The sequence below is a fragment of the Panthera leo genome, chromosome B3 (assembly GCF_018350215.1).
Source record: "Panthera leo isolate Ple1 chromosome B3, P.leo_Ple1_pat1.1, whole genome shotgun sequence".
In the NCBI taxonomy this organism is placed as follows: Eukaryota; Metazoa; Chordata; class Mammalia; order Carnivora; family Felidae; genus Panthera; species Panthera leo.
Genome location: NC_056684.1, coordinates 123,539,133 through 123,562,749, shown reverse-complemented (window position 1 = coordinate 123,562,749; position 23,617 = coordinate 123,539,133). Strand labels below are relative to the sequence as shown.

The 23,617-nt window shown below is 38.0% G+C and overlaps 1 protein-coding gene across 9 annotated transcripts in view; it reads right to left on the bottom strand.

Moving 5' to 3' along the window:
• Positions 1-23,617, bottom strand: part of NRXN3 (neurexin 3) — a 1,573,300-nt gene that overhangs the window by 165,190 nt on the left and 1,384,493 nt on the right. For all 9 annotated transcript variants that reach the window (XM_042943952.1, XM_042943953.1, XM_042943951.1 and 6 more), the window contains one exon: positions 21,196-21,367. In XM_042943952.1, coding sequence (XP_042799886.1) covers positions 21,196-21,367 — 172 coding nt within the window. The remainder of the gene's footprint in view (positions 1-21,195; positions 21,368-23,617) is intronic.

The following is a 23,617-nucleotide window of genomic DNA, read 5'->3' as shown; positions in this document are numbered from 1 at the left end:
CCCCTGAAACTTCTCATTTCTCCTCACCCATAAAGGATACTTTCAATCCCAGAAATATTACTAAAACAGGACTGCAATATCTTTGTTTACATAATTTCAAGGAATATTTTCAAGCAATTTCTAATGGAATCTGCTTCAGTACAATAGATCTATGTAGCATCTATTCTTTATTTAAGAGCCACTTTCAAAAATGACATGCTACAAATTAAAATATAAATAGGCTACAAGATTTTATTTCCTTCCATAATTATTCCAAAATACGAACTAAAGCTAGACTAGTCAATAGCAATGTCTGAATTTTGTCTAGTTCCTTTCTGGTAAACATGTTTAAAATATCTATGTCTTGTGTCTTCAAGCTGTATTTTCTTCATATATAAAATGAGGATTATAATAATAACTGCAACATGGGGTTGCGGTGAGAACTAAAGGTATATAAAGTCCTTAGTACAATGTGTGGCACAACTTAAGTGCTCAATACATGACTTGTCCCTATTGTTGCTATTATTAAAATAGTGCCCAATTCAAAAGGGTTAAACTCAAAAGACGGTAAACTCACAAAAATTACTTCAGTACACAATTTTTAGTGTCAAGTCTTTTCAAATTTCCTTTTGACATGAAGCGCTAATGTCCAGTCTTCAACCATTTGACATATGACCCCTTCCAGATCCCCCCAGGCGCCTTTTATTCTTATCACTTATTTCCTCCTTGAGGCAAAAGCCACAGTGTTATTTTGGGGTCATTCTTCCCTGTGATTCATGCATCCCTGTGTCTTCTTGTGTCTCTTTAATCTGTTTCTTTCATTTCTTTCTAGCAACTTTCCTCTCTCCACTCCCTTTTCCCTTTCATTCCTGTCATGCAGAGGAAATCAAAGTCAATGTTTTTAAAGGCAGAATGCTAGAATATTTGGTAAAAAGAAAAAAAAATATCATGCATGTGCAGTGTTCCTATACAGCTCAGAGGATAGGTAGGAAGTATGGAAGGACAACTTTAATGGGTAACAAATATAAACATTTTCATCCTCATCAATAGGAAAGTCACACCAATATCAACATGTCTGATGCCATGATAAACCGATACTGTCGGAATTCTTCTGTTTAGATCTGACGGAACTGCTGGTATTTATAAATTATAGGTCTTCTAGACCAACCTCAGACCTTATACGTACAAATGAATATATTATTCCCAAGGGATCTAAAGACCACAGTCACTGTATTGTGTACTACCCACCCTTGATCTGGTTAATATACTGGTTTGCAACACTTGTCTAAACAACCACATCATGGGACTGTCACACATGAGGCTTATTTCCAACTAAAACCCAGCACGATTTCTAACTGAATTGCTTTCTGCAAAGTTTTGGCCATCTTACGGTCATGCAACACTCTTTATGAACTTCAAAGCAGGACTTTAATTACACCCCATTAAATTTATTCATTTTTCTTTCATAGCAGCATTCCGACCTGATAAGAAAATGCTTAACTCTAGGCCTTTTGTCTCTTGTAGGAGACACATTTCTCAGCTTTATGCCATCTGCAAATTTGATAAGCATAACTTTGTGCTTTTATTCAAGACCCTGAAAAATTTACAGAGTAGGATTTTGTGATGGCTTTAAAATGTCTACAAATTCTTTAAAACTCCTTTCTGTAAGACACGGGGCTTGATTCTCCAACCTTGCATGTGGGCTCTACTTAGTATGGACTCAATTCTAAAGAACAGCGTATGTTGGAAGTGACAGTGTGTGACTTGAGAGACTAGGTCAAAAAAGGCACTGTGACTTCTCTCTCTCATTTTCTCTCCCTCCCTCATTCTCCCACTCCCTCTCAATACCCATTCTAGGGAAGCTAGTATTATATCATAAGGACACTTAAGCCCTTTGGAGAGACCTACATGTTCAAGGACCTGAGGCTACCAGACCCTCCATGCCTATGTAAGTCTTGAGATGACTGCAGACCCAGTTGCGATCTTGATGCCAACTCATCAGCCACCTTGATCCAGATCCAGTCAACTAAGTTGCTACCAAATCCTGACCTACAGAAACTGTGGGATGGTAAGTTTTTGTTGTTTTAAGCCACTATGTTTTGGGGTGATTTGTTACACAGCAATAGATACAGGGAACTAAAAAGCTTCATCTGACTGTTTCAGTTCAACTAGAGGCAGATCTTCTTAAGATACTGTCATAGCTCTCTTGATATTATACTCTTCCAGGGAAATGAAGATACACTGTGTCTATAACATTCTCTCATCTGCCAGTTTGCTAATGTCATCCAAAGGGAATTAGACTAGTTTGGTAAGACTTGTTTTGATGAGCCCATGATAGTCCTTAGCCATTATCAGATTCTTTGTTAAATACAGTTAAATGCATAATGATTTTTCTGTTACACAAAACACTTGAGAATTTGTATGTATCATTCTCAAATTTAAGAGATTCATCCTTCTTTACAATGTAAAATTTGGGACACTTTTCCCAACCTAGGTTTCTCTTATGACTGAGCAGACATTAATGGGGGCTTGGGTTCAATTCCTTAAGCATCAGGGAAATTATACATCTAAGACCCAGAGATTTGAACTCCCTTGAGAAACTCTATTACCATTTCCTCAGAGTAAAGGAGAACTGGATTTTCCTATTCATTTGTGCTTAGTGGCCTTTACATTCCTTCCCACCCCCCCCACCCCCAGCTTTTACATTCTGAGGGAAATTTTCCTTTCTAGATGACGCGTTGGTGACAGATGATGTGTAAGGGTGAAGGGGTGGGCTTGAAGGGAAGGATACACAACCACAGAGATCCTGCTTAAGCAAATGTTGTTATGTTTTATAGTTTAAAATGCTGCTTCTGGGAGTAGAGTTCTTTGGAACTTACAGTTTATATTTTGGGAGAAGGGGTGTACAATATTAAGGTGGAAGGGATTTCAAAGATTATCTAAGAAATATATTTTCCCTATTTGAATGTTTCTCAACCTTCCCATTTAAAATGTCACTGGAAATAGGACTTCTAGCATAGGCAAGCATCAGAGACTACAGATTTTAAAGATAACCCTCCCCCCCATCAAAGGTATTAATTAAAGAATTGTCTGAACTCCTATTTGTTTGGTTAGATGGCATTTCCGAGGCTTTTCAAAAAATGAACTAGTTGGCAGCCACGCATCATTTGGTGCAAGATTCAAAGGTCAGATATACACTACTGCAATGTGGTACAAGAATCAAAATTTTCCCCGGGAGGAAATGACCTCAGGGAATGCAATAGTTGTAGTATATCTTGAATTCATACAATGCCTCGTTAACTCTACTTGGCAAATTAATTCAAATTGATTTGTTTATGAGAATTGCAGCACGGCCTCAAATCTGGCTATAAACAAAGGGTAATGATAAACAATGCATGGAGCTCAGAGAAAATGTCTATAGAAAATTGTAGATCAGCAAGGGGACTGTTTTTATAGCATAACTATCTTTGCTAAAAAGAAAAAAAAAAGGTGCGGGGGGGGCGGTGGGGAGGGGAGAAGAAAAGCAAAGGAAAAAAAATGAAACGGACAACACAGCCTATACAAATTAAACTCTTTTCATAAATAACACCAATATATCACAAATACTCAAAACAAAAGCAGATAAAGTATTTGAAAGTATACAAAGGGAATATAAAAACAAGATTAAAATTTTAAAAAATGGACATTTAATTTTTAAAAAAGCAATTAACTCAATTTAGGCACAGTGATAAGACATGCTGAGGAAAATAAAAAAAAGAAGAAGAAGGCAGCCATATGATATGGCAGTTAGAGCCAAGATTAATTCCAAAGTGTCATACTTTAAAGAAAAAAAGTAGGGAGGGGACAATTCCTCAGTGAAAGCCACTAGTTTACAACTTCACATTGAGTCCTGAATTTAGGGTTGAGAGAACGAATGTGTAAGGAAATACAATTACAGCTGTGACAACCTTTCCCAAGCTTCCTACTAAAGCTCTCTGAAAAATAGCTACAGTTCCATTCTGATATCCACGCTCCTTTGCAATGAGACGTTGCCACTCCGCCCATCAGAGCTTTAGTTTACTTTTCTACCCCTTGATTCTGGGTTGGCCCTGACACTTGCTTTGTTTTGCACAGGGCACATTAGCAAACAGGATGTAAGTGGAGTTTTGAATAGCCTTGGCATGATAGTGCTGCCCTCTCATGCTGCTGAAGCCCGAGATTGCCATATCAAGAAAGCCAAAACCAGTCTCAGCTCCTGGAGGATGAGAGATCATGAGAAGAAAGACCCCAGCCATCCAAGCCACTCCTCCAGTTTAGCTGAGGCCCCAAACATGGGCGGGAGGCCGTCAAGACCATCTAGCTCCATCCAAGCCAGCTGAAAAACACACCTATAAGACCCACAGACACATGAGCCAATCAGTAACAAAGGTTTGGAACGATTCTGTTATTCAGATACAGCCAGGGAGTTGGGAAATCCAGCAAGGACTGGGAAGCAGAGACTGGGTAAATGAAGCAACTTCCTGTGTGAGGGTTTCCATCAAGGACCAACAGAAAGAGGGGGAGGTGCTCAGCTGCTATCTGTGGAGTCAGAGGAGCTTGTGTAGTGCAAGCCTTAGGGGTCCTGGAATGGAGACAGGGAGGCATCAGGACCTGCCACCTATATTTAGCCCTCTTGTTCATTCTTAAGAGATAATTATCTATTCGAAGGAAAGGGATGCAGTAACACAGCTCCTCAGAGGAGAGGGACAGGTCAGGAAGCTGAGGAAGCTGGGACAGGGCAGGAAAACCAGAGAAGCGCTGATACTTCTCTGGTCCCCATTTCTAGCTTGGACCAGATTAAGAGTGGGAGGGGGTGGGGCTGACTCTAGAGGTAACAAGGGGCTATTCAGCAACTTATGTAACCTCCTGTCATCACTATTCAAATGAGGGGTAGATAGAGGCTTGTAAGAAAAGCAGGCTGGACTTAATGGCAAGATGTTCTGGAACTGTAGCCCCTACTTACCAATGGATTTTTTTTTTTTTTTTTTTCTCCGTAAAGGATTCCGTGGGGAATAGAGAAGGATTGCCTTTTTTCTGAGCTAACATTGCCTTTACTCCCATCCCTTACTCCAACCTTCGAACCAAAGCAAACCATTGATGTTCCTGCAGGATATGAATAATCACTGATTACAAATAGCGTTCCTGAGGCTTAGAATAGAAAGATCAGCTTCACCACACTCCCTACTAATACAAGACAATAAAAACAAAGCAAAACACTGAATTGAAGACCAAAACCAGACAAAACAACATTCCCACCTTGCAATTTTGGCTTTTAAAAAGCAGGCCCTGCCTCTTCAAGTCCTTTTAAAGCTAATGGATCAGCGAAAAGTGACCTTCATAAACTCACTGAGGAGAGTTTAGAAGTTATTTTTCCAGGACTTAATAGCTGGTGTCAGAATTGTATTACGTTAGCATGGCAGTTGGATTGTAGAAAGAAGCATCAAAACAATCAAAATCTAAGGGATTAAAGAGTAAGAACAACTAACATCTAGATGTTTTGACTGACAACTCCAATGACACATAGTTGTCAATAATTAGAAGTATGTCATGTTTCAAGTCACAACTCAAGTATTAGTTCAAATTGTAAATGTATTGGCCAGAATATCAATTTCTTAAAAGAAAATCAGTTTTTTTAATACTTTTAAGAAAGTGGTCAACAATTCTGCAATATTATCCATACATTTAAAATATTTACTTAGAACCCAGACTCCTCTATCCTGCAAGTGAATATCAGTTCTTGAGGGCATGTTTTGTTGCTGTTGCTATTGTTTGGTATGGAACTACAATCACCTTACAAACAAGATTTAAAGAAAAATCTTTTCACACCATCCTACTTCCACAATCCCTTTTCTAACACAGAGTGACATGAAATACTGACACATATTAAGTGCTCAAGAATATTCATGAAATTGATGACTAGACTACTGCTACCTCAAAGAGGCAGGTGCTCTGACTCCAATAAATTATTAACTTATTATCTTTGAAAGTTTAAATGATTACCAAGGTTCTTATAACCTCTTAAAACCTATAAATTTGAAATATATTAATAAAATATTAATAACTCTCCCTTCTTTTAACTATTTAATATAAAATATTAAATAACATGATATTAAATCTTGGTTATCTGAGGACTATCTAAAGATCATTAGGCTATTTTATGCTTCAACATATTTATTTGTGCTGACGCAAATGCAAGGTTTTTAGTATTTACCCATTGATGTGTGTGTGTGTATCCTGTATAGAGAGAATTTATAAATATCTCAAAGGAGAGAATGTCTTCATATATTCTCCATAGAGCTTTGCACCTTTCCACAAGAAACAGCTCCTAGATATCTACAAGAAAAAAATATCTAGGATTTAAAGAAATAACTGAGAATAATTTCAAATGACATTCCTAGTGATAATGGAGTTGAACAAAAATGCTTTTCAAGCCAAAGAGGAGAAATAAGACAGATCTATTTTCTTGGTAGAAGAAAGGCAAACTGTATCATCTGTAACATTGCAAATTATACTAGTCAAATTAGAGTAGTCCGTTTGTGTTGAAATTTCTGAACCAACCAAGAAAATGTACCAGATGATCTAGTATTATTACCAATCTAATTGCTAAGTTCCTTTGAATTTTACTCGTTCAGAAACCCCACTTTTATCTTTGCAATAATGATCCAAGATATTAAAAGAAGGCCCTTGAGTGACTCGATTTGCCTACTGAAGTTCATGCAGTGTCTGCTGATGCCTCATTGCTGTCTTGTCAAAAAGCACTGAGAACATGACTAAGTATAAGGCACAATTAGGACCAGAGATGAAACAGGTGAGAGAAGCACATGCAGTTTTCTTGTTTTGATGTTTTCATTTTGGATTATCAGGGATGGTGGCTTATTTTAAATCACATTGGAATCTTTACAGGTTTTTAGATTTCTGAACAGGGATTGCAATTTCCCATCTAACCAAATTCAGGGATGCTGTCCAAAGATGTATCTTATTATTTTTTTTCTTTCCAAGATTTATATCTGGGTGTGACTCTGAAAGGGAACCTAGACACAGTGATTAGTAAATAAATAAATTTCTTCCTTAATTATGCTGTTTGATTTAAATATGTTCTGATTGAGGGGCACTTGGGTGGCTCAGTTGGTTAAGAGATCAATTCTGTTTCAGCTCAGGTCCTGGGCTCATGGTTTGTGAGTTCAAGCCCTGTGATGGGCTCTGAGCTGACAGTGCAGAGCCTGCTGGAGATTTTCTCTCTATCCTTCTCTCTCTGCGCCTCCCTGCTCAACAAGCTTGCAATCTCTCTCTCTCTCAAAATAAATAAATAAATTAAATATATATATATTCTGATTGAATAATGGTCCAATTCCTATTTATTATTCACTTCCTAGTACAAAGATTTATAGAGATGGATGCTTAATAAATACTTACACAGAAGGATCTGCATGGTTTCTGTTAACAAAGGAATGCAGATACTAGGGTTGTTTCTGTCCCTAGAAGTTGGCTGTGACAATTCGGATTTCAGGTGTTAGTACCCATTTAAAAGGCAGTGAGGTTTGAAGGTACACAATTACTGCTCAAACTCTTGAGCAGTTAACAGTTCACTTGTTCAAAGTAGCTGCCGTGGAGGGGAGTGACACAAATCAAGAAATCAAAGCCACAAGCAAGAGGAACAAAGTATACTTATATTGATTATTCTCATTGACCAGAAAAAATTAAAGCAACTACAACCTGACAGAATGATGCAGCTATGTAATTATGCAGCCACAGAATGAGCTGGATTTACTGGCTGAAAAGTTCATTAATGTTTTGGCCTGAGTGTTTATTGGTGACCTCTACAACTACTAGTGCATTTCAACCAGATCACTAGAAGGTAGGGCTTGGAAGAAGTGTTGTGGATGAATTTTGTACAGCTACTGGGGATGGGAATAAGGCCAGAGAATTGTCGTAAAGGCCTGGGATCAGAGTTGGTCAGGACTCTGAGTCAATGTGTTGGCAAAGCACCTTGCTCAGTTCAGTGGCCTTATTTCAAGAACAGATCTGTTAAGAGTATTTCAAAATTCCCTTTATGGACCTTCTTGGAACTCAAAATTCTCTGAGGTCTTAGTAGAAGAAAGCCACAAAATGAAGCAAGACTGTTAGATTTCACTTGGTTTCTCCCCTCTAGGAGATCTCAATTGCCCCCTGGGAGCAATATCTTCTTTTCCATGTATTAGCTTCATTTTTTTTCCTCTCTGGAGGTCCAGCTCCACCCTCACCACACAGAAAATTCAGTAAAATTCCGGCTATTCATTTTGAAAGTCTAAAAGCATTTTGGTTCTATTTCAGTTTGTACTTCACTTATATAAATTCCTATTTTATTTGAAATAGTCAACAGCTCACAACAGTTTTATATAGGTTTGAAAATGACCTACTAAGTATTTCTAAACCTTGGCTGTCTGAGAAGATTTTAGATTTATTTTTACTCTACATATATATCTATGTCAGATTTATATTTAGTTATTTTTTAAACTTTCATGGATGCCTGAATGTTCTTTTTCTCTTCTACCATTTTGTCTAAGTACACTGGGAAATTCACTCTTCAAGACCTATAGTGAATCATCTCAAATAAGATTTAATTGTGACAACAAAGAAAATTTCCCAGTAAAATTTCAAAAGCTTTTCATAAGAAAAAAATCTGTTATATTTGGATTTTATTTAAAATGAAATTAAGTATATTAAAATTTCTTTAAGTTTATTTATTTATTTTGAGAGAGACAGAGACCGTGTGAGTAGGGGAGGGGCAGAGAGAGAGGTGGCTTAACCGACTGGGCCACCCAGGTGCCCCGAAATTAAGCATATGTAATGCTTGTAAAGGATACTCTTTACCTTGGTGTACACTGTTGTATATACACAATGGAATCAAAAGTCTTCAATAATTTCAGCACAGATGTGCAGTTTAACATTTATTGAACACCTGCTATATTGCCACTTTGAGTCAAAAAAAAAGAGGTGGGGGGAATTAATAGATTCCCCCACTGTGACTACTTTGCTTGGGTGGTAGAGAGCAAAGTCTGGTGGTATTTCTACTCTGAGAGTGGAAACTTTGACTCTTATTATAGTCAATACTGAGGTCAGAAAAATGTGAAGGGGCTGCCATTTTCTATTAGTAAAATCTGGTCTTCCTTAGTTTGATTTTAAAAATTTAAACTTGTGCATGCTATGCATATACATATACATACACATATACATACAGATATAAAGTAGAATCTGGTACTTGTTCCTTTAATAAATAGAAACAGATTCTAAAATCTCTAGAAGTGAACAAAAAGAAATAAGCTGGATCACATCTAAGAAGAGTCCACCCTAGAAATGGCAGATCAATGGCCAAAAACAGAATAAAAGCATAAGTAGGAAGCTCCCAACAACCAGTTAGGGACAACCAATGCCAAGAAAATGAAAAGAAGGTTCTCTGGGACTCAGAAGATGGACATATCAGTGAGTGGGTAAAAGAAAAGATAAATGCTAAGAGGTCAGCTGGAGCCTTTACGCAGAAGGGCTATGGAGAATAGGTTAGGGAAGCTGAGCCGGCTAAAATAATAAATAAATAAATTCAAAAGAAAAGTATGCAACTCCCTTAAGAAGTGTGTGAGAAAGAGTGTATTTGGATCACTACCACTTACCGTTACAAGTAGAAGTAACAGAACTAGAGAAATATTAAGGCTTTTAGTTTGTTATTTTCAGATCTTGTTCTAAGCAATGTATGACATAACATAAATGAAGGTAGAACTGAATCTGTGTCTTTGGTGTTCAGTTAAGAAAGCAGTGTATGGTTGGATTTTTGTTTAAGTACAGGTACATGGATTGTGTGTCCCACTTGTGTATTTCTTTATCCTAAATTAACCTCACCAGTGGGTCTACAGTACTCTACTTAACAATACTATTTTCATGTCTCTCAGATTTAACTCATCCACTTAGCGATTATCTTGTTCCCTTTATTCTTAACAGAGATAAAACAATCCACAAAATAAAGCTAATGGATCAGTAACAACAGAGCTATAGGCTTCAAAATATGCATGATCTAGATCGAGGACTCCTTAACTACAACCAATGGGTAAATCTGGCTTATAGTTTCTTTCTGTAAATTGTTTTATTAGAACACAGCACTGCCCATTCATTTATGTGTTGTCTAGGGTTGTTTTGCACAACAGCAGAGTTAAATAATTGCAACAAAGACCTCATAATTTGCAGAGCCTATAATTTTTATTATTTGGCCTTTTAGAGGTGAAGTTTCTCTAAATGAAGATATCAGGGGGGCGCATGGCTGGCTCAGTCAGAAGTGTATGTGACTCTTGATCTCGGGGTTGTGAATTTGAGCCCCATGTTGGGTGTAGAAAACACTTAAATTAAGTTAAAAAAAATAAATAAAATAAAATAAAATGAAATAAAATAAAATAAAATAAAATAAAATAAAATAAAATAAAATAAATCAATCAGGTTTTCCATGCCTATGCTCAAATCCAAGTTGGCCTCATCACCTACTAGTTGTAGGATACTGGAGAGTATATTACTCAAAATCTTTGAGACTCTGTTTCCTCATCTCCAAAATGAGAATAATAATAGAATCAATTTCTAGGATGCTGTGAGAATTCAAGGTGATACTCCGTGAGCCTGACACAAAATAAGCACTATATCAGTGTCACGTATTATTAATTAACATTATTCCCCTAAAATCCCTTATTCAAGGATATGTTATAATATCTTCATACCCTTGTCCAGGATACACAGCTCTCACATACTTGCAGGCATTTGGAATGAAGATTTCACCATTGAACTCCGAGAAAACCACATTTCAATAATGTGATTAAAATGAAAACAAATTTAGTTTAATTAAACATTGAGACTGGCAATTGTGCATCAGGCAGAAACACATTTCTAGTAAATGTTTAATAATGTGATTACAGAGTGTACTGCATGCACTGGGATGTGGAAAACAATAGTAAATTTGCATGTGAATTTACCTCTGTCAGCCAAATGATTTTGAGCTCTATACACAATACAAACTGAAGTACCCCTAGGAAACAGATGGAAATATGGGGTAAGAGAAAGAGAGAGGAGTATAGGAACAAACAAAAATCTATATAGAATCCCAGTGTTGACACCTTCTGCACCTGTGACTGCAACAAATGTGATCAGCTCCCAGAACCTTGGCTTATTCTTCTATAAAAGAAAGAGATTAATACTTGTCTTCTGTAACCATTGGGCAGAGCACACTAAGTGAAATAAGGTATGAACAATGGCTGCCCGTTCGTTCCTTCAGTGTGAATGTTGCAGGTTGTCATGTCACAATTTATGCTTCTGTATGTCTAGGTAGGTAGGGGAGCAGAGTTGGTTAGCATTGTCCTAGAGAACCCTAGGTCACATCCCAAATTCTATCCCATGCTACTCTCATCTGGTCCTCAGGCCACATCAGGTACTTATGTGTGCCACTGAATCCAGATGTCACCTGCAGTGCCTTCTTATGCTACTTAGAACTGTAGGTACAATATGGTCTAGTGCACAGAAGCATTACATTTGCCTCCCAAGAGATACAGGCTTGAATTCCAGGTATTTGTGTACTAGCTTCAAACCCCGAGAGAGCTAACCTAACAGGCCTCCATGTTACCATTCATAAAATGTTGATAAAAATAGTCTCTTCCTCTTAGGGCTACTTTAGAGATTTAATATAAGTTTTAGTGTGATGCCTGGCACTTAATAACTGAATAAAATTTAAGTATGAAAATTATCTTGCTTGTGTATATGCCCTTCTCTTTCACTAGGCTATAAGATCCTTGAGGGCAGAGGCTTTGTTTTATTTCCCATCATCTACCCATCATTTGGCATGGATTCATATGCAAAGTAGGTTTTGAATTAATATTTGTTGAATGGTGGAATGAATAAATGCATAATAAGGAGATCACTCCACTCAAACTCATCCTGTTGATGAGGATGGGGGATTAGCAACATCTCTTCTTAATAAAAGGCAACATCAGTTAGTGAAGAGGCTTCTGAAGTGTCACTGCTGCTTGAAAATACAATATAAATTTTCTTCTGGCCCATTATCAACTCATTTCCAACATACAGTTTGATATAACCTTAGCTTTTGGCTTGAACTGTCATTTTCCACTTATATGCCTAAGTCCCCAATTGTTCTTCTGCAGCACCGTATATCAATCATTGGTATGTGGCAAACCCCTCCATCGAGGCACACACAGAGCATCAGGGACTTACTGTAAGGCTATAAAAGTACCATGTGAAAAAGAAAGCATCTCATAAACCAAACTAAGTATCAGTGGGAATCAAATCCAGTCCACATTCACTCCATGAACTGAAGATTAAAAGTGTCCCTTTGTCCTTGACTCATTCTCTCTTTCCTCCTCTGACCCTGCTTTGCTCCTTCTTCAGCCTGCTGGGGTATTGACAGGGATTTTAGAGGAGTGGAAAGTCTTTATCTCTTTGAGATGAGCTGCAATATGATTACAATCGATTGAGTGATTTACAGTTTAGAGTACCTTTCATTACCCTCTGTGCTTTATAGAATTATAAATGACATACTGTGTGTGAATATATATTATTATTATTGGATATTTATGCACCGCCTTTCTATAAGAAGCTCAATGTTCTTTTTAGACTTTAAATAACTACAGGGACCCTGCAACCTTGTATAAGACTTAAACTGAAGAGACTGAAGTGGGAAATTTTTCTATAAATAAAGCTACACTCTTGGACAGGTCTTAGGGCATTTGATGTCCATCTAACTCTGGGGCAGAGAGAAAACAGTACAGGATAGTTGCATTTTACGGTTAGGATAATGATTCTGAATTTTAATAATTAAGACCCATTTTGTAGACCAGAATTTCTATTTATTATCTAAACTGGAGCTTCTTGGTGACAATAGGAAAAATCAAACACAATTCACTTAGCCTGGTTTTGACATTATGCAATATTTGATGATTGGTTTAATTTGGAAGAATCTGTGTTAATTATAGATGCCTTGCATAGAATGAGATGTCATTAGTACTTTTATGTCACATTAATCTCAAGTGAGCATAATTTAAAAATCACATAAAAGGTGACCACACTGTATTTCTAATCTTGAAAGTGTTTGGTTTCATATGTACATGTACTCATTATTCACAGAAATTAAGAAATCCTTTTCTTTACATATCTAGTTAAATGACCTTAAGGGTCTGGAAGTGACCCTCAATTTTCTCTTTACTTCTCTCACTGAGTTCCTAGACTATAACATATATACCATTTAATGTATGATTAAGTAAATAATTAACATATGGCTTTTAATTTGTTAAATTCCATCTTCCCTTCTAAATCTCAAGGCAGTCTATGAAAGATGAGAAAAGCATGAACCAAGACCCAAGAAGTGTACCTCATAAAGTCCTATAGAAGTTTCCAGAAACACTATTCTTTTGATGAACAACTCTCTATATCAAAAGCACTGCCCCATTTACAAATGAATTCTGGATAAATAATGTCTTTAGTCACTATAATTGCTGTCATATTATCTGGTGTAAATCTTCATAATGGTTACAAACTCCTTTGCGTGTTATTTAATTGTATCATAAATAACCTTGAGTCATGTGTTGGTTTAGTGTCTCAGGGACATGTGTCTTGTGTCCATGTGTCATGTGTTTATGAGTTCCTTTTCCCTCTATCCCAAATGTTCCCTTCCATAGGGTGTGTGTGCATGTAAACATATATGTGTATATAAATGTGTTTGCGCTTGTGTGTGTATTCTTGTCATTTTGTGGTGGTTATGTTTAATTTTAGCATTAGTTAAAAGCTCACAGTTTGCCTTGAAACGCTTATCAGCTTCTAAGAGACATTTACAGGGACAGGAAGACTCTAGGTTTGATAGCAGTAATTGTATTTAACTTGTAAGAGACGAGGCTATTTATCTTGTGGCTGGGAATTCACGGAAGAGAAAGGAAGGTTGCCTGATAAAACAAAAATTAAAGAAAAAAAATACTATGCACCCTCTCAAAACTCTCCTATCCCCCAAGCAAGACCATTAAACAGTAAAACAGACTTTCATCTAATAAAGCCCTTCCCATCCATGTAGAGATGGTGCTAGAAGGTAAAAGAGGATTGTGAAAAGAAAGAGGCTGCCAAAGTCCCCAAAGAACTAACCAATGTTGTGGAGCAAAGCAAATGTCATAAATGCCCAGGGAAATGCTAACTTGTAACTTGGCAGAAACTAGAGATTTAACCTGAGAGAAAAATTCTGTGAGCTAGTCAAGTACCTAAAGTCTCTGAACAGCTCCTATTCTAGGAAATGGGCATAAAATTAACAGCGATCTCAAGGGTTGTACCAAGGGTAAATAATATGTTATACCTGAAATGGGAAGTAGGTAGGAAATGCTCAAAAAGGGTAGCCATCACCATCTGGACGAATTTGGTTGATAGTAGCATCTGCCATTTCTATATCTCTGGGATAACAATCCCATGATTCAAGTGGAGTGATTAACCAGTGATTGTACAATGACGAAATACATTAGGTGAGTTCAGAAGGTAAATGAAGGTAAATGCCCATGAGTTTATTGATGATGTAAATATTTACATTTATATAATAAGTAAAAGGTAATAAGAGAGAGTATATTCTAGTCCTGCACTGTCCAATATAAGCCATCAGCCACTAGCCTCATAGTGCTGGCCAGAGGACTGAATGTAAAAAATGTATTTAAATCCTCAGTGCTTAGGACATAATTGCTCAATAAAAATAAATTTTCAGGGTCTCAGTCATATCAGTGGCATTGCAAGTGTGGCTAATGTGGTTAATTAGTGGTTACCATGTTGAACAACCCTGTAGTCAGTCTGAAAGGAGAAAAAAGAGTCATTTTTAGCTTTCTCAATAACAGTGATTCTCAAACCTACCTGCATACAGAATGACCATGGGAGCTTTTTAAAACTACTGATGCCTGGACCAGTGTTTTTCAAATTTAACACTCCACACGGATTACCTGAGTATCTTATTATAATGCAAATTCTAATTCAGTGGGTCTGTGGTGAGGCCCAAGATGCCCCATTTTTAACAAGCTGCTAGGTGATGTTGATGCTGCTGATCTAAGGACCACACCCCAGAACAATTAAATTAGATTACCTGAGACTGGGGCCTGAGAACTGGTAGTTTATAATAGTTCCCAGGAGAATCTCATTTGTAGCCCAGTTAAAGAACAGTGCTTCATAAAAAGATAAAAATTTAAAAAAATCTACTGAAAAGATTTTGAACATTTTTAAAATAGTTTTATTAAAAAAATTATGTTTATTCTTTTTAGAGAGAGAGACAGAATGTGAGTGGGGAAGGGACAGAGAGAGAGACAGAGACAGAATCAGAAGCAGGCTCCAGGCTCTGAGCTGTCAGCACATAGCCTGAAGAGGGCCTCCAACTCATGAACTGGGAGATCATGACCTGAGCAGAAGTCTGACGCTCAACCAACTGAGCCATCCAGGCACCCCTAAACATTTTTTGTCACCAAAGACTAACCGCAACAAGTTACAAGTCCCTTATAAGTAGAAACTCACCTGTTTGTGACTCCTAATTCATTCCTGACAACAAGTTGAACTATTTAGCAGTCCAAGGATTCAGGATGCACTGGCTTGAGAGATTAATTGATACTTTTTGTGACCAAATGTTTGAAGAACTTATTTATAAGATGGTTTTTAAAATGTACCTAGCAATGTTCAAACACATTCATTAAGTGAGCTTCTCTCTAGTTGCCATTATATCTGTACAGTCTTGAAAACATGTTCAAATCGGGCTTTCCCTCTTGATTGTATTTACACTTGTTAGTCCCCTTGCAGGATTTCACGATTGGTTTTTATTTTTCCTCCAGTTGAACTGAAAGCAACACTGGTCCTGAATGGATGAATGAGCAAGTAGATGGGGCTTGTTTTAATGCTTGCTTCGAATCTGGCAAGGCCTCAAATGTTTGCAGGCAAAGAGAAAGAAAAGGAATGAAAACCTCCTGGGTAGGAATTAATGAAAACCCAAGACCTGAGAAATTTCAGCATCATGTCAAGAACATAGACTTGTTTTTAACTCTTCAAAATCTCAATAATTGAAGATGAGATGTGGACAAAGAGATCTCTCTTATTGCATGTGTACTGTGTAAGCTATAAAAGGACAATAAGCATTTGAAATAAAATATGTTGGAGACTTTCCATAACTCAGTGCTGTTCAGCCAGGGGTAACTGTGTCCCCCAGAGGACTCCTGGCATTGGAGACATGCTATTGGCCTCTAGTAGGCAAGTTAGGGAGGCTGCTAAACATTCTGCAATACAAAGGACAGCCCCCTGCAACAAAGAATTATCTAGCCGCAAATGTCAAGAGTGCCAAAGTTGAGAAACCCTAACTAACTGAACTGGTCCAGGCAGGGACTTCTACTTGAGAATATTTCTGGTGAAAAAATGAAAAACAAAAAACAAAACAAAACCCTAATAACCTAATGTTGGTATCAATAAAATCATGACTCTAAGAAATAGGAAAATGGGTAGGAAATTTGAATTAGTGCAATCTGAAGATCAGGATAGGAATCTTGGCTTTACTCCTTCAGCTGTGTGAATACTGGGTAAGTTATTTAGCCCCTCACAGCCTCAAATGTAATCTGAATATGGCTATGGTGGTAATAATACCAAACTTGGTCCCTCTCACAGGACAGAGTGATGCTCCAATGTAATAATGCATATGAAGGCACTTTGAGCATCACTAAGCACTATAACAATGTTTTTGCTTTCAATACTTATAAAGACAAGATTCTGTGGAATTTGACATATTCAAATATAAAGAGTTTTCTAATCTACTGTCCTAGAAGAAGAACCACTTCAATATCCTTTTGAACCTCTTCTACATCTTTCATGTTCTGAGCTGGGTGGTCAGACATTTAAGCTCAGGTCATCAGGGGGCATTTTACTGACTGGAAAAGGGGAATCCAATCAAGAGCCCTTCCAATGAGTTGCCATGTAATATGAAGAAAAAAAGAAAAGCAATGGATACTCTGGTCTCAGCACCATCTGCAGTGGGAAAAGAGAAAGTCCTATACATCAGAGCTGCTTCTCAGGCTTCAGTTTCCAGGAAGCCTGTCTCTGACCTAAAAGGCCTCTTACTGCATGCACCCTGCTCAGGGTTCTAGTAGCCCCAGTGACATAACCAGCCACCCAGGCATGGCAGAGAGGATCTTTAACAATCCCAGTCAGCTCAGTCTCCTGGGTTGCCTGGAGCTGGGGCTAAAATTAATCCCTCACGCTTAACTCACCTTTCACCTCCCCTCTCTTGTCCCCACTACTGCATTGTGTCAAGACAGTAATCAGAGGCTTTATAAGGAACATTTGTCAGCACCTGGATGCCAGCTCTGGGCTGATTCTTCTTTTATTTCCCTCTCCTGTTCCTTAGCCTTTCTATTTTCAGGTTCAAAGAAAGAAGTTGCTTTTGAGTTCTATCCTGAGAATTAAGTGATATCAGATCCCAATGGCTATAGAACGACTTTCATTTTGGATCCTTCCTGATTCACAAAGAGTCAATACCGCATGCCCTGGACCCAGCTGGTTTCTAAATATTTCACAGTGGGATGTTTCAGTAGAGCCACATAAAATCCTATGAATGTCCATGAGAAGATTTTGGAGTTGACCCATTCATCGTGATACACAGGGACCTGTTGGGCAGGAACACTTCCTGAGAGCAGGCCCTCAAAATGAGATAACTTATGTGAATATGCTGTAGGAGCTCTTCCATATTTCTTTACTGTTTAGACATTAGCAAGAGACAAGTAGCACAACTAAAGTCCTTTTGATGGTTTCTATACTTATCACAGTGAATGAAATAGGATAGCTTGGGAAAAGAATACATCACTTTTGTAGAAATTGTGTCAAGCTTGCCTGACCAGATGTCTTTTGTTCCTGGATGCCCAGATACAGGGCGTATTTTAATCTCACGGTTTAATATAAATTAAACCTTGCCAGATTGCTCTGACGATGCTTTAAATTTAGTTAAGAGGATCCTTTCAGTAGCAGAGGGAGAGAAAGAAGATATCCAAAAATCAAAAGGTGACCACTCCTACGGAATCGAGCGGAACATAAGACTAGAATGTTTCAAAGGTAAAATGTTTCCAGGGTAAAATAAACATTTACCCTTTAAAAAAATCAAAAATAGTTTTGGACTTTCTAACGCCATTTTCCAATCTAGGCAATGAAGTATGATGGTCACTCCTTCAAATACTCAGTCTTCCTTCAACTGCTTCATGGAAGCATATTGTCACTGTTGCCAGGAGGACAGCTTGGACTCATTACAAATGAGTCTTTCAGCACAGCTCAAGAAACCTTTTCTTTTCAAAAGGATCTTTGACTCCACATCTTACAATAACCACCTCTGCGTGATGATTGGTACTGACCTATGTAATAGGACACTTAAAAAAAAAGAATAAATTTAAGATGACACAAGAAGAGAGATGCTCATTTCTATCCATGCATTTTTCAAAATATTCCCCAATTTTTGTGGGAGCAATAGTGGAAATTGTGCCCAGTTAAGAATGGGAGAATATGGTCTTTCACATTTACTATGTGACTTTAGGAAAGACTCAGCATCTCCCTGAGATGGGCACAGTGGGTTGTTTAATAGTCAGTGAAGTGATCTGTTTGAGTGAATACATAACAGTCAAAAAAAAAAATGCTACCCAAATGGTTGATCATTCTCATAGCTAACATTTATTGAGTACTGAATTAAGTAACAGAGTATTAGGTTGAACATTTTACATGTATTCAACTCAATCTTCATGTTACCCCTGGAAAGTATTACCATAATCCCATTTTATAGACTAGTTGACAGAGGTTTGGAGGTTAAATAACTTGCCCAAGGTTACTGGTAGGAAGCTGGATCCACAAATAGGAAAAATACACACTTAGAGAACCAAACAAAATAGTAAAAAATGAGAATGTGGGGAGAAAGAATGTATTTTTAAAGCATAACGTGACAGAGAAGAAAAATCATATGTGTTAGAAATTCTTACACACTTACTTTATGGGACAGTGTTGTTGTATTTTGAATTACATGTGGGGAGAGGCACTAAATATTTCAGTGCTTATGGCATTTCAAAATCTTACTCCAGCCTGCCTTAGACTAACAGCTGACCAACTCCAGCCACTTGACTCCAAAACCCATACTTATAACTGCCATACTGTATCATGCTCTGTAATAATAATACTTATTATTACTAAATAACAGTTACCAAGGATTACTAGTAACAATTGTTTTCAGTGGTAAGCAATGACATTAAAGAAAGGTTTATTCTGTTTTGAAAACAGAGTAAGCAACCCATAATTTGGAACTAAAGATACAAAGAGATAGGCACACAGCAAGGGTCACTGGTTTTCTTACATATCTGTGGTTATGAAATGGCCATTAAAGAGTCTTCAGCAAACTTCTGGGTTCTACACTGGCTCAGGGCAAGTGGTTAATATAAATTTAGAAATCTTTGAAATTCCTAATAGAAACACAACAAATCCTACAGCACTACCAGTGGGGCCAATGATAACATGCATGGAGAAAGAGCGATGCTTCCATTGAGCAAATGAACAGCTTTTAAGATCTCAGGCTATTTTGATTCCCCTGACCACCCATCCCCCAGAGTTTAACCACAAAACATTTAAAAATCAGGTCTCTTAGTGTCTAGCAAATTTCGATGATGATAAGAATTCATAGTAGCTGCTAATACTTCTGGCTCTCTTCAAAGGCTCAAAGATAAATGCATGAGGTCATTTTGTGCTTTAATCTAACAAGTGCTAAGGGTATGACAAGAGACTCCCAGTAAAGGCTGAGCTGGCTATTGTACAGAGACTGACATGGAAGATAAATGGGTCGGTGAGGCTTTTTATTTCAATAACTTGGGAGTCTTGTATGCTGTTTGTAGATGCTCTCATGATTCTTTAAACATAGGAAGACTCTGGCTATGGGATGGGAAACAGTAGCACAATTACTTCTGATTGGTTTTTTAAAGAAAATGAATCCTGAATTGGGCATGAAAACCATCACAGCCCTCAAGTCATTCAAAATTCTTGGGCCACAAATAGGTAAATTTACTCGATGCATCTCCAATGATAATTATTAGCTCCGAAGCTCTTAAACTTCTGGAAGCGTGTTTTGGGTTTCCTTCCTCTGTACTCACTCCACTAATTGACAGGATGGCAGTGAGAGAATTATGGGGTAGAGTTTGAAGTGTAGGAGACAGAGTAAAACATAGCATCATGCCCACACTAGTGAAAAATTCAGTATTCTGAGCTATTCTCTTGCATCCAGGTGATGATACAATTGTGGAACAAAGACCCTTCGCCACAGTATTTTCCCTTCTACTCCTGGAACGTTTACGATCAGAATTGAGGGTCCTTTTCCTGGGAGAAGTGAGAGATGAGAGGGAAAGCTAATGGATCATTTGAATGATCTCTTTAAAAGAAAGCGACCTTTCCTCCCTTTGCCCTTGATTTGGCCATCTGGCTCTGGGAGTTCGTTGGCAAATGCTCCTTGACCATAAAATTTAAACAGATGATTAACCCCTCTCCCTCCCACACCAGTTTGCTTGCTGTTAAAATGCCTACTAGGACCACTCTCTGAATTATCAAGGAAGGTTTAGTGTAAATGAAAGAAAAAATTGGCCAAGTCAACCAGATGAATGAAACTCCACTCTTAGTTTTTCTCTTATTATTACCCTGACTTGATGGTCACCATTCTAAGTTTAGTAAACTTCATTTTACAGTGTTTATGAAATCTCTGACCATCTGTATCTTCAACTTCATCTGACTAAATGCCACCACAGAGTCCAGATCTCAAACTGATTATTCTGTGATTATCAACAATAGCTCCTGATAGAGAAGGCACCCCTTTCCTCCATTGGTCATCATTCGCAATGCCCTGGAAAACCTACAGTAATCATCTTTAGTATGAGCCAGTCAGGCAGTATTCCTCAGGTTAACATACAGTGTTCAGTGCACAGTTAGTAAGTCTCCAGAAGCTCCCTACACTGAACCAAGCCCTACAGGAATACCTTATCTTCTCATACAAAAACAAACAAACAAACACACATGAATGTGTGCTTAATATCCAGTGTTTCATGATTTGGTGACAGTTATGAGAAATCAACACTTAGAGTAAGAATGGGAGAGCAAAAGATGGTATGTGGTCATTGACAGTAAAGCATGTACCTGTGGGATAATGCTCATTCACTGGCCAGTTGTCCACCTGAAGTGTGGCATTGCCGCCGTTCCTGGTGAAGCGCACCACGTGGTATTTACCATCATTTACAGGGGTTCTCTCCTCTTTGATGGAGATGTCAACTGTGCCAATATTGAAGACAACTCCAATTTTCCCCTGTTCCTGTGATAAAGAAACACAAAAGTCATAGTTATCACCAACCATAAGGTTTTCTCCCTTTAAAGTTGATCTTCCAACTAACAATAAATCTGTAGGTACCCAGAGGGAGCTGTCAGCATGAAGTTAACAATAGTATCCCACATTTCTCCATGGGCTTTCATCCTGAACATAAAAACCAATGGTATAAAGCCACCCAAATTGCTCTCACAGGCTGCACTGTACAGGTTACATCATTTGATTGCTCTCAACAGATATCAAAGCTGGAACCAGAGAACTACCTAACAACTGCGTAGTGACACTGCAAAGTTGATTTCTGTGAGATGAATGAAACCTATTTTCTAAGAGAGGTAATTAGACACTGGACTCTAGATCACCTCAGTTTAGATTAAGGATTAGGGAGGAAATATAAGCATGCTTGTGCATCGTGGGAGGGGATCAAGCCCAAGGGAAAGTGTGCATTGAATGGTTAGAAAGCAATGGCAGAAGGGTTAGCATTATAGGTCAGCACCTGATGATACTTTTTTTTAGGTCTAAAACACATAGAACATGTACCCTCAGTAGAGGCCAGTGAAACTGAGCTTGACTTTTCAGGGTCAGGCGACTGCCACTCTTTCCACACTTGCAACCCTAATCCTAAGGTTCATCCAAAGAAGGGTGTCATCTTCAGTGCTATAGTTTTATGCTACATAGCAGAAGAGAACCTCAATGGCCCCCCAAAAAGACTTCTGGTGGGGGGGAACACAATGAATTCCAGAAGAGTGACACTATGGCAATGAACGTGAGGATTATGGTGAAGGTGGAGGAGGCAAACATAAACAATGCGAATAAAACTCCTGCTCTTTCTTCTCCTCCAGTAATTTATTATAACTAAGGGTTGGGATTAGAATTCACAATGAGACACAAAATGGAAGTAACCCTACTGATCACATATTTCAACCTTGTAGAAGGGTATTGTAGCATGTGGGATGTCAGGACGGATGGGCAAGGAGAGAGGGAGACACCTTTTTCCACTTCTCTAGTTGTCTGACCTACTAGCTAAGCAATGGGTTGGACATTCAAGGATAATAAAATTTAGTGGTAACCCTGCCCATCGTATTTGTTCACATATTGTATTGTATTTGTTCACATAGTCTTCATTATTCTCTATTTCCTTATTCAATAATTAAAAGGAGAATAAAAAGGAGGAGGTGGAAGAGGAGAGGGGGGAGGAGGAGGATCAGGAAGAAGAGAAGGAGGGGACAAAGGATGAGAAAAAGATATGGGGGGGGGGATGTCCAGAATCCACATAAACAAGATGTAGGAAAGATTTCACAGAATCTCAGATTTGGTAATTGGGTTCATTCATTAATTCATTACATAAATACAGTATTTATTAAGCACTTGGTATGCTTAAAGTCAATAAATTAAGACTTCTGCTGAGATTTTAGGCACTGGTTTCCATATAGTTTGGTATACTTCACTTATTTTTTCAAAAGACAGGCTTTCTTCATCTTGCCAATTTTCCTTTAGTATGTGAACACATCTTATTCCTGATAAAAGAATCAACAGGTACCCAGCAGTCTTTTTTAAAATAAACTTTTTTTAATGTTTATTTATTTTTGAGAGGAAGGGAGGGGTGGAAAGAGAGGGAGACACAGAATTTGAGGCAGGCTCCATGCTCTGTGGTGTCAGTACAGAGCCTGATGCGGGGCTCAAAATCACCAACTGTGAGATGATGACCTGAGTTGAAGTCAGACACTTAACTGACTGAGCCACCCAGGTGCCCTCCAGGAGTCTTGATTTTAGAAAGTAGGAGCCTAAGCTAAGAAAGGCTGCTTTCAGCATGCAGGGATGCTGTGATACAGGGCGGACATCATTATTTCTTTTGTGCCCTGAAAGCACAACTTGCAATGTAAAATGATGTCTGCAATTCCCATGTTCTGTACTCTGAGAAACGGTGCCTCCTCAAATGGGGACTAAATGCACTCATGAGTTCACAAATCCCTGTTTATTGTGACACTATGTTCTCTGGGTTTTTTTTTTTTTCTACTTCTGCATCTCCAGTACTAAATAAAGTACCTAGCATTACAATGGATAAATGAAACTGATGATAAGGTTTTCTTTTTGCATCTTCCATGCCCATAATTAATAATGTTATGATCCACTTTATTCTTTCTCCTTAATTCTCTAGGAATTCTGAAAAGATAATATGATTTTTCTGCATTCCCCTAAAGCGTTGGCCTTCATTTCTAAGGGGGTTTGTGTGTGTTAGAA